The following is a 14,233-nucleotide window of genomic DNA, read 5'->3' as shown; positions in this document are numbered from 1 at the left end:
AAGTTTCTTATTTTGATCCCTAGAATATAATTTTCACAGAGCAATGAGCGATTTTTAAATCGACCCGCCGTAGTACCTACACACATAAACAAATACACATAACATAAACGATTACATGCGGCTCATAAAAGAGTTTATGAAAATCCTCACAATGAAAGCAAATCAACTAAATGAAGCAAATGGCGTCGCTGTTTGAGCTTAATTCAGCGTTGCTTTTTATGCACCTGCAACACAATCAACTACATATAATTACTTAAAGTATTACATATACATGTACAAATACATACATACACTACCCGCTAGCCAATTAAATCAGAGGTAGTCGCTGCTGAAAGCTTTAATGATGCAAAAGTCGTGCTAGGCGGCACGAGGTAGTGTGCGCAGGGATGGCCAGCGAAGTGGTTAAGCCATAGTGGTGGCGAAAAAAGGAAATAAATCAAAATTATAAAAATGGCCATTTGTTGTATGTTGATGTCATAAAATACATAAATTATGTTTTTTTTTAGTAATATTAAAGAAAAATCGCGGCTACACTGCATTCAGTAGATAAATACATTTTTTTGAAAGAGCGTTCGGTCGGATCAACTGTACAGAAAATTTGTAATAAAAAAAAAGACGTTTGATTACATATGCGATGAGATTCCTCAGCGTTCCCTTTGGGGATGACTTGACGAAATTCTCCAGCCTAGATCCCTTTTCTCTCCTCCGCTACATCAACAGCACTGGATGGCTGTAGACGGTCTTATCTCCTCCCTTAATCCTTTCACAGGTAGTGGTCCACTCTATGGTATCAAAACGGCACGTAAGTGCTACTTGTAGCGTACCTGGGGTACTCTTGCCATCTTACCTACCTACCTACCTACATATGCGAAATGCTATAGAACAGGATTTTGTAGGATTTTTGTTTTTTGATAAATAAAGTCTTTTGCATATTTTAAGAAAAAAAAAAAAAAAAATACCAGTCTAACGGTTAGACGGGATAGAAGTGAAACCTTCCGTAAGACAAACTGAGAGAGAATAAGACGAAAGCAGCATTAGGAGCGGGATAATTATAGGTTCATTATAATATTGCTCTAAAGTTCATATTTTATTTTCTTCATTTTATTTTATTCATCCTCAATGTTTTCAATTTCAACAAATGATACGAGTGGCTTATGATAGATAAAATATGATACAAATGCTTTGGTTTCGATGTTGTCAAAAAAAATACCCAAATGGACCGAAGAAACAGACTTACAAATTTCTTCCATTTTCGTCTACTTGTATTCATATAAAAATTTATGTCTCTTCCCACCAAAGCTAAAGGTATTTGTATATTTCTTCTTGTATTTATTCAAGGCCGAAATCCCGGCGGTACTGCAATACCGGGCCAACCCGTGACAGAGGTGGAGCAAGCTCCTAAAACACTCCGCCCATTTCCAAAAATCAGTTTAACATTTGTTGTCCTCCGATGGAGGATCTATCAGATGTTAAACTACACTTTGATCTTAGCCATAAGGCCGAGAAGCGATAACCATACACAACCAACAAACTACCTTGTCATTACATTTTCTAATAAACCTTTTGAGAATTACACGCTCACAAAAATTAATGTACGAAATATTTATACCGATTCACTTAAACACGGCGAGCTGTTTGATTCATGTTCGTGCCTGTGTATGTGCATTTGTGCGTTCATATCGCCACAGTGCATGACTACCAGCCTTGGCTGAGCACAGTAAGAAAATGTATTCGAGCGTATATATGTATGTATGTCCGTTAGTGTGTTTGTACGATTGTGCTCTGCGCTCAGCTTTGTGTCGATTTTACTGTGCGCTGCGCAGGTTAGGGTATTCTTGCAGAATTTAAAGATGATTCACACACTGTCGACCGACTGGGTACAGTTGTCACAAGTGATGATATTTATAATTTTTATATGAAAAATCAAGGCGAATCTTTTGAAGGTGGTAGCAATAACACAGCTGATTTGTTATTTTTTTCTTCCGCCGTGTACATTTGGTTGTCAACACAAAATTGAATTAAGAAACGTTTTACTTAGCTTAGTGTATGAATTCACCTTGGAAAAAATTCGATTTTCTTCTATAATCAATTTTAATAAAAAAAAACTGTTTTCAATAAATAATCAGAAATGTCCTACAATGCAAATTTCAAAAAAAAAAAAAATCCATTTTCGTCTACTTGTATTCATATACAAATTTATGTCTCTTCCCACCAAAGCTAAATGTATATTAGTAATAGGACTATTAATTAGTTCGTGCGGTTTTTTTTCGAAATTTGAAACTTTATTGACGTAAAATGGTTACAAATTTAATATTCAAAGTATTGTCCATCGCTTGCTACTACTTTTTCCCATCTTTCTGGCAATTCACGGATTCCCTTTGTGAAAAATTCGGTCGGTTTTGCCGCAATCCACGAATCGATCCATTTTTTGACTTCATCGTAATTACGGAAGTGCTGGTCAGCCAGGCCATGTTGCATCGATCGGAAGAGATAGTAATCGGATGGCGCAAGGTCTGGACTATACGGCGGGTGGGGTAGGACATCCCATTTGAGCGTTTCTAAGTATGTTTTGACCACTTGTGCAACATGTGGCCGAGCATTGTCATGTTGCAAAATAACTTTGTCGTGTCTATCGGCGTATTGCGGCCGTTTTTCTCGCAGTGCTCGGCTCAAACGCATCAATTGTCGTCGGTAGACATCCCCCGTAATCGTTTCATTCGGTTTCAGTAGCTCATAATACACAACACCCAGCTGGTCCCACCAGATACACAGCATAACCTTCAGGCCATGAATATTCTGCGCCGACGTCGATGTTGAAGCATGGCCAGGGTATCCATACGTTGCCCGACGTTTTGGATTGTCGTAATGGACCCACTTTTCATCGCCAGTCACAATTCGATGCAAAAAACCCTTTCTTTTGTGCCGTTGAAGCAGTTGTTCGCATGCCATAAAACGGCGTTCAACGTCTCTTGGCTTCAATTCATACGGCACCCAATGGCCTACCTTTCGGATCATTCCCATGGCTTTTAAACGTTTGGAAATGGTTGATTGATCAACTCCCAAAGTTTTTGCAACCTCTTCTTGCGTTTGAGCCGGATCTTGATCGAGCAATTCCTCCAATTCGGTATCCATGAACTTTGGCGGCGCACCCTCGCGTTCTTCGTCTTCCAAGCCAAAATCACCACTTTTAAAGCGTGCAAACCACTTCTGGCACGTTCGCTCAGCTAGAGCATGCTCACCATAAACTTCCACCAAGATACGATGACTTTCGGCTGCTTTTTTCTTCATATTAAAATAATGAAGAAGAATTCCCCGCAAAAACACATTATTTGGCACGAAATTCGACATTTTCAAGTGTGGTAAAAATATTGTTGTTTACGCTTCAAATAAAAAACTGATACTGACGTTTGTGCCTTACGACAGTAGCTCTCCAATGAATGTTTGGAAATGTGGATCGATGGAATAATAATCAAGTTACGCCATCTGTTGTAAAACCGCACGAACTAATTAATAGACCTATTATATTTCTTCTTGTATTTCTTCAAGGTCGAAATCTCGGCGGTACTGCAATACCGCGCCAACCCGTGGCAGAGGTGGAGAGCAAGCCCTTAAAACACTCCGCCCATTTCCAAAAATCAGTTTAACATTTGTTGTCCTCCGATGGAGGATCTATCAGATGTTAAGCTGATAAGAACAGATATCACACTACCTAGTCAATAGATTTTAAATAATAAACCTAATAAACCTTTTGAGAATTACACGCTCACAAAAATTATTTATATCAACATATAATATAACGCTTCGTAACTAAATAACTTTTAGGCCAGCAACGAGAGCATGGAGCGGTAGCCGAGCGACTAGCAATGTGAGCTTCCGATCCAAAATCCTTGGTTCGAATCACAAGAAAAAATAAAAGTTATTTTTATTTAGTTCGTCGCTACGTTTATATCAACATATAATATAAAGCTTCGTAGCCAAGTTGGTCGCTTTTTTCGTTTCACTTTTCCTCAAATCACTCCCAACGATTCTAAAGAAGTTTTCACTTCAATAAATATTAAAAAAGAAATCATCTAAAATTGTTTATAAAAGATATATCTATTGGGTTGGCAACTAAGTAATTGCGGATTTTTTTAGAAAATCAAAGAACATTTTTTCATGGAACTAAAAAATTTATTCTGTAATGCATTGCCCCCCTTTGATCAATGACCTTTTGCCATCTTTCAGGCAGCATCATAATCCCACTTTCATAAAACTTCTGGATTTGACATCATCATCATTATTGAAATTTTTACCATGCAAGACAATTTGTAAATATCGAAACAAAAAGTAGTCAGATGGTGCAAGGTTAGGACTATATGGTGGATGTGGCAAAACATCCCAACCAAGCTCCAATAGTTTTCGCCGGGTGGCCAAAGATGTGAGTGGTCTTGCATTGTCATAATGGAATACAATACTTTTTCGATTTGTCAATTCGTGCCGCTTTTCTTCAACTGCATTGTTTAATTTCGTTAGTTGTTCAATGTAGACATCAGAATTGATCGTTCCGTTGGGTGGTAAGAATTCAAAGTAGACAATTCCTCTGTAATCCCACCAAACTGATAACAAAACCTTCTTTTGATGAATATCAGCTTTTGATGTTGTTTGAGTTGGTTGACCTGGCCTGCTCCACGATATTTTCCTCTTGATATTGTTGTTAGCAACCCATTTTTCATCACCAGTTATCAGTCGATTTAAAAGTGGATCATTTTCATTACGTTTCTTTAGCAAATAGCTGCTGTTAATGCGTTGCGTTAAATGCGTTTCTTTCAGTTCGTGAGGAGCCCATGTACCGAGATTTTGAACATAGCCAAGTTGTTTTAAGTGATTTTCAATGCATGTACTATATGTGATACATGAAGCTTCTCTGCAATCTCACGTGTCGTAATGTTACGATCCGATTCGATTATTGCTTTGATTAGGGTGTCATCAACTTCAATTGGACGAATAGAGCGTTTTTCATCTTTGAGTGAAAAATCACCAGAACGAAATTTTGCAAACCAATTTTGACACTGCCTTTCTTTTTAGGCTTCGTCACCGTAAACAGCACTTTGCGGAAATAAAAAAGATAAATATGACGAAAATGTTCCTTTGATTTTCCATTTGCAACGAACGCTAAACGAAACCGGTTGCGTAGACCGATCAAAAGACTTTTTTTACTGATTGACAGCTGAATTAACAACTATCAAATAACAAAATGTTTTTTACATCTGTACTACGTCTGCAAACCTAAAAATTCAACTGAAGCCATTTATGAGTGAAATCCGTAATTACTTAGTTGCCAACCCAATATATTATATATATAAGGATGCATCACTTTCTATACCAGCTGGTACTCTTTTCCTTCGGATATATAAAATTATATTTCATTCTATTTTTAATTCTATTTTAAGACTTCAGCCAAAATATTTCGGAATAATATTACATTAAGAAGTATTTGAGCCTAGGCTCTTCTGTTGTCAGAGGTAATTTTTTGGGGGAAAAAGTTTTAAAAACTAATTTTATTTAAGCGATGGTTAGAAGACTGATGCCCCTGTAGTTGGTGCACATCGTCGGGTCATCCTTCTTCAGTACACGACAAAGGACACTGAGATTCCAATCGTCGGGCATGCTTTCCGCTAGCCATATTTTGCAAATGGGCTGATGCATGCTCCCTATCAGCACATCGCCGCCAGTCTTGAACAATTCAGCGGGCAAGCCGTCAGCGCCAGCCGCTTTGTTATTCTTGAGCCGCTGAATGGCAACTCTCACTTCGGCATGACTAGGTGGTGGAACGTCCAAATTATCGTCGATTGGCGGTATCGGGTCATCTTCTACTGGGTCGGAATTGTGTGCATCATCGCCAGCAAGTAAATTGCAGAAGTGTTCCCTCCATATGCCCAGTGTAGACTGTGTATCCATAACCAGATTTCCGTTTTTATCTCTGCAGGCTGATGCTCCGGTCTTGAAACCTTGTGTCAGACGCTTGACTTGTTGATAGAATTTTCGAGCATCATTCCTGCCCCTGTACTCCTCTAGCAGTTCACGCTCACGCTTCTCCTGTTCTCGCTTCTTTCGTCTGAAGAGGCGCCTCTCTTCCGATCTCTTTTCCCTGTAGTTATCTTGCACGGCCCGCGTTGCAGCTGACTGCAGAGTTCTTTTGTAAGCTGCGTTCTTCGCTGCAGTAGCTTCGCGACACTCTTCGTCGTACCATTGGTTTCGTTTAGGTGGGCGTTGGAACCCAAAGGTTTTTTCAGCGGCAGCTCGCATAGAGCGGGATATATGTGCCCAAAGTCCGCCTGCGTCTGCAGGTAGAGAATCGTGGAGGAGCAACTCCGAGAGGTGAGCGGAGTAAGTTTCGGCAGTCCGTTGTGATAGCAGCTTAGCGACGCCTAGCTTTCGTTGCGTAGTGGGGTGCACGTTCTTCGTATTGCATAACCGCATGCGTATCTTGGCTTTAGACGAATTTCCTTTTTTAAATTGTTATCTTTTTTAAGATGCACAAAAATTTCTTTACCCAAGAAAAAAATCCTACGAAATCTTATTTCTTATGTGCATATGACCGAAAAGAACGAACGGCACCAAATAATAGCTATTGGAGTAGTAGCAGAGCAACAGACGCCAGAGCAGCAGCGGTAGCTGTAGCACACATGAATAATTTCACAAGTAACGCTCCGGCCGACAACACCCTAATGGCATGGAGAGATGAAGACACATAACACTTAACAGCTAGGCTAATATGGGCGCAAATAAATAAGAAAAAGTCCACGGAACTGCCTAGCCTTTCAAGAGAGGATATTTCAAAGGGCGTGGCTTGTATAACCGGTCATTGGCTATTTGACAGGCATTTATTGAGCCTAGAAGTTTTCTCCCACGAATGCTTTAGAAGTTGTAGAGACGAGGAAGAGGAAGAAGCAGTTGAGCACTTCTTTTGCAATTGTCCAGCCTGAGCTAAAATCAGAGGAAGTTTTCTAGGTAGATACTTTTTCAATTCCCTTACGGAATTATATGGCGTGGGTAGTGGACCAATCCTGCACTTCATAAGAGCCACAAAATGGTCCCATGAAGAAAATTCCGTGACGTTCCCGTGACGCACAATGGTATCACAACGAACCTGTAAGGTGTAAGTGAGTTGGTCTTACAGACCGACTGCCACTATTAACTAACCTAACCTACAGGCAAAATATTTTGAAATATAAAGTAAAATTTCCAAGTTCTGCGGTCAAAGTATGCTTGATATAAATAAGAGTTTGGCCAACTTGAAAAATGTAGTTTCGACGAAAACGAATTAAAATATTTCGGATGGTACATAACAAACTGAGAGGGCTAGCTGAGACTTTCAAAATATGTATAAGTATTTAGACACTTTCATTCTACCTTAACTCGGACGTCGCAGCCGAATGGGTTGGTGCTTGACTACTATTTGGTAACTTTCGGGCTTCCGGGTATGAAACGCGAAATGATAGAAAATGTTTTTCCAATAGTAGTCGCTCCTCGGCGGGCTTTCGACTGTATTTCTACCATCTACCGTTCCAAGGCGGCATAAAACTATAATTTTATCCATTTGTGTAGAAATGTCAGAAAGGCACACCACACATTGGAGGAGGAACTCGACCAAATACCTAAAAAAACATGTTAGTGCTAATTTTAAGGTATTTTTTTAGGTATTAATGTATCTTTTGATTAAAAAAAAAAAAATAAAATAACTAACTCTGAAATTTCTACAATGGCCTAACCCCTTAAAGGTCTTTCCAGATGCGCTTTGCTTACTGATTGGCAGTTAATTTAAAGGTGTTGGAAGGATAGTTAACATAAAATAAAAAAAATATATATTCTTACACTTACAAGAACAAAAACTCTGCCTTTAAGCTGGATATAATTTTGCGCGTTTTCTATGCATTCTCAGCCACTTACATAGAAAGTTAGCTGCATGCGAAATTCTGCCATTCTAGACAATTTAATTGGAGTTTTATTGATTCTATTTTAACACTTATTAGGTACAACGTTTAACTACTCCACTTAGTGGCTGGAAATTTTACCTCACAGTATTCAGTATTGGAGGGATATTTATGTGATTGTAGACCCATGAATACAACTGACTTACTTTACGCGTACCTGCCCTATGCCATGGATATGAATGTTCTTATGTGTGTGTGCATGTTTGTTGATGTGTATTTATGTATGTATGTAGTTGTGTGGTGCACACAATAATTGTAGGTTCTTGTAGCGAGAAAAGTATGTAGTCGAGTAACGGCCAACTCATTTGCACTCCTCAGTTGGCGAAGTCAATGACCAGGTTGTGGTATAATAACACAATTTTCCGCATTTAACTTTGTTTAAATTGATGCACTGGAAGAAAAGGGATTTAGGAGTGAGATATGAAAAAGTATATAGAATTTATGTGTTTATTACAAATTAATTTACAATAAACAATATAATGCCCCAGGGACTAAGGAATTCGGAATTAGTATTTAAGTAGCCAATCAAAAGTTTTAAAGAAAAAAAAATTCTTAAAAAATTACAAACTTACAGATTTAAAGTAGGAAAAAAGTTTTAGAATTTTAGCATAGCCTCAAACAGTTCGTAAACTTTAAGCGCGTTTTTTTCGAAAATACAGCGATTCCTACTGAACCCAAAATAAATTCAATACCAAGCATTTTGGTGCAGTGTTGCATACTGGTGAAATTTGTTATCCAATAAAGACAACAGCTGGGGTCAGACAAGGCTGCGTTCATTTACCTTTATTGTCTCTTGTGGTTATTGACGATGCTTTGAGAGGTATCGCAGGCTAGTTTAGGTAGTTTATGGTGGTACTCGGTCTGTACGAGTAACTCAATTAGCATCATAGGTGCAAAGGAAAACCACGACACGGGAACCTCATCGAATTTTCTTCGTAAAATTATTTTGTGTCCAAACTATTTTGTGTCCAATGCCGAACATTTCCGTAAGAGAATTGAAAAAGTATCTACCAGAAAATTTGCACTGATTTTAGCTAAGCCTGGACAATTGCAAAGGAAGTGCTCAAGTGTTTCTTCCCTCTTCTGCAGCGCTACAACTTCTAAAGCAATGCCTGCCAAATAGTTAGTGACCGTTTATACAAGCTATGATCTTCGAGATATCCTCTCTTGAAACGCAAATAAGCTCCTTTGTCTTTTTCTTATTTGTTTGTACAGTACGCATGAGCCTTCATCTCTCCATGTCCTATTGGCCGCTTCGATATTCTTAATTATTAATTTGCTCGTGGCCATAAGTATCTCGATGGCATTTCTGGAACTAAATGGAGTAGAGTAGTACCTTTCCTGGCTAGCTCAACGGCTTTACTACAATATTTCCCTCAATATCTCTGTGCTCCGGAGCCCAAATAAGGGTGACCTTGAATACGGCACTACTATCATTTAGGGTTGCCCGGTCTCCCTGTGCAACCTTTCATCTTAGTACGGAGGAATTCATTGATTTAATGGCCGCCTGGCTAACCGAGATTATATTTATTGCAATCTTTTGTTGCGTATTAAGATACGTTGCTACTTCTTTTATAGCTTGAACTTCTACCTGATACGCGTTGCAGTAGTCTGGTAGTCAGTGGACAGTGCAAGTCCTAATTTTTTTGAAATTACTCCATAGCCAACCCTATCTTCTAGCTCGGAACCATCTGCATAGAAATTTAATTCCCCTCTTCTCCATGACTTTGGTGTTTGCCACTCTTTTCTTGGCGCAATACTCGTCTTGAAGAGTCTATCGGAAGGTATGGTAAAAGAGACATCATTTGCCATCCACTGAGTATGAAAATACTCAACGCCTAGGATTACGCCGACGACATTGTGCCGATCTCGAAAAAGGCAAAGGATATTCAATCAGAACTTGACGATCTTTCACTTCATGCTGAAAGTGTGGGCCTGCGTATTAACGCGCACAAAAGCAAAGCGAGAAACATCAACTCGGTACGTACAGCAAACTTTACACTAGACAGCCGTGCATTAGAAGACGTCAGTTGTTTTGCTCACCTTGGCAGCCAAATAACACCTGATGGTGTGGCTAAACATAGACATGGAACGCTGACTCGTTAAAGCACAGAGCGCTTTCGTCAGTTTAAAAAAAGTTTGGTATTCGAAGCAGCTGACAAGAAAAACTAGTCTTTGTCTTTTCTACACTGACGTTAAATCCTACCTGTTTTATGGCTGTGAGCCTTGGCTAGTATTCGACGAAGTATCAAATTAAGTTTTCAACAGATTCTCCGTGCCTGGGGGCCCGAGACTACATCTCAAATTCGGATTTACGCAATAGATATAGCCAAGAGTCGATAAAGATTAAGACTAGTGAATGAAAATGGTATTGGATAGGGCCTACCCCAACAAGCGCACAAAGTCAGAATAGCTGCTTTAGATTGGAAACCACAAAAAGAACGAAGTAGGGAACGTCCAAGGGGCTCATGGCGACGTGGCAACATAGATGACCTTGATCGTATAGACGAAAACCTGGCATGGGGACTGGTTAAGATAAAAGCTGAAAACCAAATTCAATGGAAATCAGTTGTTTTGGCACTAGTGTTCAGTGATCGGCGCGAGAGCAACTAAATATCGTTATCATCATCAGAAAAAAACAGAAAAAAATTCGAAAATCAAAGTGAGTTTTGAGCCAAGGGGCAATACGATTTTGTATTCGAAGTTTCTCTAAGAAATCTAATGAAAATATTATATTTGAAATTTTGATAGACATTTTTTGCAATTTTTTTGTTAAACGTGCCCAAAATTACATTGGATTTATATGGTTTTTCTAAGAGAATAATTTATATTTGTATAAAAAAAATTAAATGAATAAACTGTCAAAAATTGTCAATAAGTCGCTGCACTGTAGTTGCTTAACGCAGTGGATATTTAATTGGCAGCCGCCGTAACCGAATGGATTGGCGCGTGACTACCATTCGGAAGTGCGCCGGCTCGAATCTCCTTGCATGAAACACCAAATGATAGAAAAAGATTTTCTAACAGCGTCGGCCCCTCGGCAGGCAATGGCAAACGTCCGAGTGCTGGGTGTTGGGCCGCTTTCCTTTTCAAATTGTTGGTGTGTTCCTTAAATTGGGAGACCTGCAGTTTTATGCTACCTCCAAACGAAAGATGAATTAGAAAGAGTAAGAGTAGGATACATTAGATGTTGTTGTTGTTGTAACAGCATAAGCATTCCCCATGCATATACGACGAATGCTGCTGAAGTGGGCAGCCCTTGGCCGGATATAAATCCGGGCCGTTCGGGTTACGTAAAACAGACTGTCGTGGGAACGCAGAGATATTAAAAATAATATTTGCTGCTAAGCTGCTCGCAAAGTTATTTCTGGCCTATTTATGCGCGGTGGAAATAAATCTCAATGTTCCCTCTCGAGTATCCAGGCATGATAGATTTCCTTTTTCTTTAAATGATGTTAAAATTTAAATGAATAAAACAAATTACCAACTGAGTAAGTCATTTCGATCCTTACTTCAAGATTTTGTCTCTCATACCAGCACCTTTGCTATGTCGAACTCACTTTTCACCGTTAAGAAAATTATACTCTCCTCTCTTAATTTATAATTGACGAGGTGTACCTCTTCACTTTTTCTTCAGCTGATATATTTTTTCCATAGCTATAATTATAATTTTTCTATAAGTTTTTTAAATCTCGAAGCTTTACAAACTGTCGACTTTCGTGAACTGCTGCTAAAACCAAAAATATCCGGGGGAGAAAATTCGCGGATAAATTTTAGGCAAAAAGATTAACAAGTAATTAAGTACTTATCTATGTGTATAAATATATTTATTTGTTTATTTACGATATGGAAAAAAACAATAAATTGTAATTAAAAAAAAAGGAGCGCTAACTACCAGAGCTTAAGGCTCATAGGTATATGTAAATTAAATTTCATGTGAAGCAATAGTATCTGGCACACTTCACATGCACTGTGCTTGCCCACTTTTGTTTCTTATTACATTTAGAAGAAAATTTTCATGCCTGTGGTATTAGCAACTTTTGCTAGGATTTCTTTCGAGAAGTAGCAGTGGGGCGTATGAGTAATTAATGATTATGGGTAGGCCAAGTACTTAATATAGCTACCCGCCAGGTTGTATGAGTAACTTTTAGCTGGAATAATTGTAAGAATGAGCAATTAGCTTCTAATAACTGGTATGAGGTAGGTAAGTGAAATGGTTGAAGTACCAGTATGACACTCCCCAAAAAGCACAAATATATATGTTTCGAATAATAATCATTATGGATTTCTATGAGCGCACCAATACATAGTTTAAGCTGCTGCGGTACCCGCAACACAAGCAAAGAGGGCCTTGGAACTTGTGTGGAATACTTTGGAGAACTTGGAGTACTCGACAGCTCCAAGTATTTTTTAATTTTTGCTTGATTATGCACACTTTAAACGCCGTATACGTCCAATTGCTTTTTTTCCCCCGGTATTTTTTTACACGAATTTGAAATAATATGGCTCACGAATAAATTTGTTTACTTTCACGCGTCTTAAAACAAACAAACAAATTAATTAATTCTAAACAAAACAGGGTTCTCAAAATAATGCTTGAGGAAGTAAAGAGTTTCTTAGCCGCCATACTTGGATTCTTTAAAATGATGCAATAAGCACAAGTCAGAACAAACCAAGCGCGACTCATGGTCCTGGCAAGAAACGTGCATTAAAATTAGATCGCAAAAATCGCTAATAAGAAACTTTGTAAAAACGACAAACCAGCAAACGAAATTCCTCATTTGAATCAAATCCGATAGATGAGCTGGAGATATCTGGCATACAGGGTTTGATTGAAAAGTAATGAGCCTTATTCTTTTAAGCAGTTTTATTAAGCCTTTTGGCTTATACAACTAGTATTCTTCAAAATAGGACCCTTGAGCGTCAATACACCGCTGGTAGTGGTCCTTCCACTGCAGGAAACATTTTTTAAACTCATCCGCCGGAATCGCGTTCAATTCCGTTGTCACAGTTTTTTGGATCGCCTCGATGGAGTCGAAACGCCTCCCCTTCAGCTTTCTTTTCAGACGCGGGAACAAGAAGAAGTCCGGAAGGGACAGGTCTGGGCTGTAGGGAGGGTGGAGAAGCACCGGAACCCCCATCTTGGCCAATGTAGAGGTGCAGAGGAAGGCGGTGTGCGCCGGCGTATTGTCGTGATGAAGGCTCCAATTGTTGACGAGGTCGGGCTGAGCCCGGGCGACGCGGTTTTTCAGCCGAAGGAGCACTTCTTTGTAAAATGCCGCGTTTATAGTGCTTCCTGGAGTTACAAACTCTTTGTGGACGATGCCTCGAGAGTCGAAAAAGATGATCGAGTAACGTTGCTGTTTATTAATAAATAATAGGCAACATTAATGTGATTATTACTTTTTTGCAAGAAATTTTGGGAAAATATTTTGAAGGTATTTCATCAAACACGACTTTTTTAATTGTGGAACATATCTCCAATTTACGATAAATGGAATGCATTTTTGTTCACGAAAAACTCGTAAAATGAAATTCCAACTTAATAGAATTTTAAAATTTTGTCAGTCATAGATATGTAAAAACCAGTTTCTAGCTGAAATGAGGGGAAACTGAGCTATCCATATGAAAAGAAAAAAAATTACTCAGCGTTATAAGGAAATTTGAGTACTGAAGTTCACCCTGTGTTAGCTGATTTTTATTGTATATTATTTAGAAATGAAGACTCAAAAAGCAACAAAGCCAGAAAAGCAACGTTGCTCTCATTTTAAAGTTAATTGATTTTAATTCTGTTAAATCTTTTCTGTTAAATTTTAATCGTAAACATCATTTTAACTTCTCTTTGACTGAATGTTTTACTACTAGTGATAGGGTGTTTCTGAAATTTAGCTGATTGCAAAAATTTGAATGCTGGTATATTTATTTACCAGTCTTACGCTCCACTAAAAGGGTCACTTAATGTGCAATACAGCGCGCGTGAAATCGATAGCACCTCCTCACTTTTACCAGTTTTGACTATTACGTTTATTTCAAAGATTTATTATCTATACTAATATTATAAAGAGGAAAACTTTGTTTGTTTGTTTGTTTGTAACGAATAGGCTCAAAAACTGCTGGACCGATTTTAAAAATTCTTTCAGCATTCGAAAGCTACATTATCCACGAGTAACATGGATTATATTTTATTTTGGAAATAGGGCTCGAGATATAGGTCAAAACGTGGACCCGGGTAACCTTCGGACGTGTATGTACAATATGGG

General features: G+C 38.6%; 1 protein-coding gene, 1 non-coding gene and 1 pseudogene across 2 annotated transcripts; all 3 read right to left on the bottom strand.

Moving 5' to 3' along the window:
* Window positions 1–1,329: 1,329 nt before the first annotated feature.
* On the bottom strand, window positions 1,330–1,511 carry LOC129249643 (U2 spliceosomal RNA; annotated as a pseudogene).
* A 2,026-nt stretch (window positions 1,512–3,537) lies between these two features.
* LOC129249649 (U2 spliceosomal RNA) lies at window positions 3,538–3,732 on the bottom strand. Its single transcript, XR_008582692.1, has one exon. It is a non-coding gene; the product is annotated as a U2 spliceosomal RNA (small nuclear RNA).
* A 1,974-nt stretch (window positions 3,733–5,706) lies between these two features.
* Window positions 5,707–5,985, bottom strand: LOC129248051 (uncharacterized; the record flags this gene model as incomplete). The annotated part of the gene is made up of 1 exon (XM_054887470.1): window positions 5,707–5,985. A coding segment is annotated over one exon (279 nt), but the record flags the coding sequence as incomplete, so codon positions are not given.
* Between the last annotated feature and the right edge of the window lie 8,248 nt (window positions 5,986–14,233).

This window comes from Anastrepha obliqua, chromosome 5 (assembly GCF_027943255.1).
Source record: "Anastrepha obliqua isolate idAnaObli1 chromosome 5, idAnaObli1_1.0, whole genome shotgun sequence".
In the NCBI taxonomy this organism is placed as follows: Eukaryota; Metazoa; Arthropoda; class Insecta; order Diptera; family Tephritidae; genus Anastrepha; species Anastrepha obliqua.
Note: the sequence above shows the minus strand (reverse complement) of the source record. Positions and strands in the feature narration are given on the sequence as shown.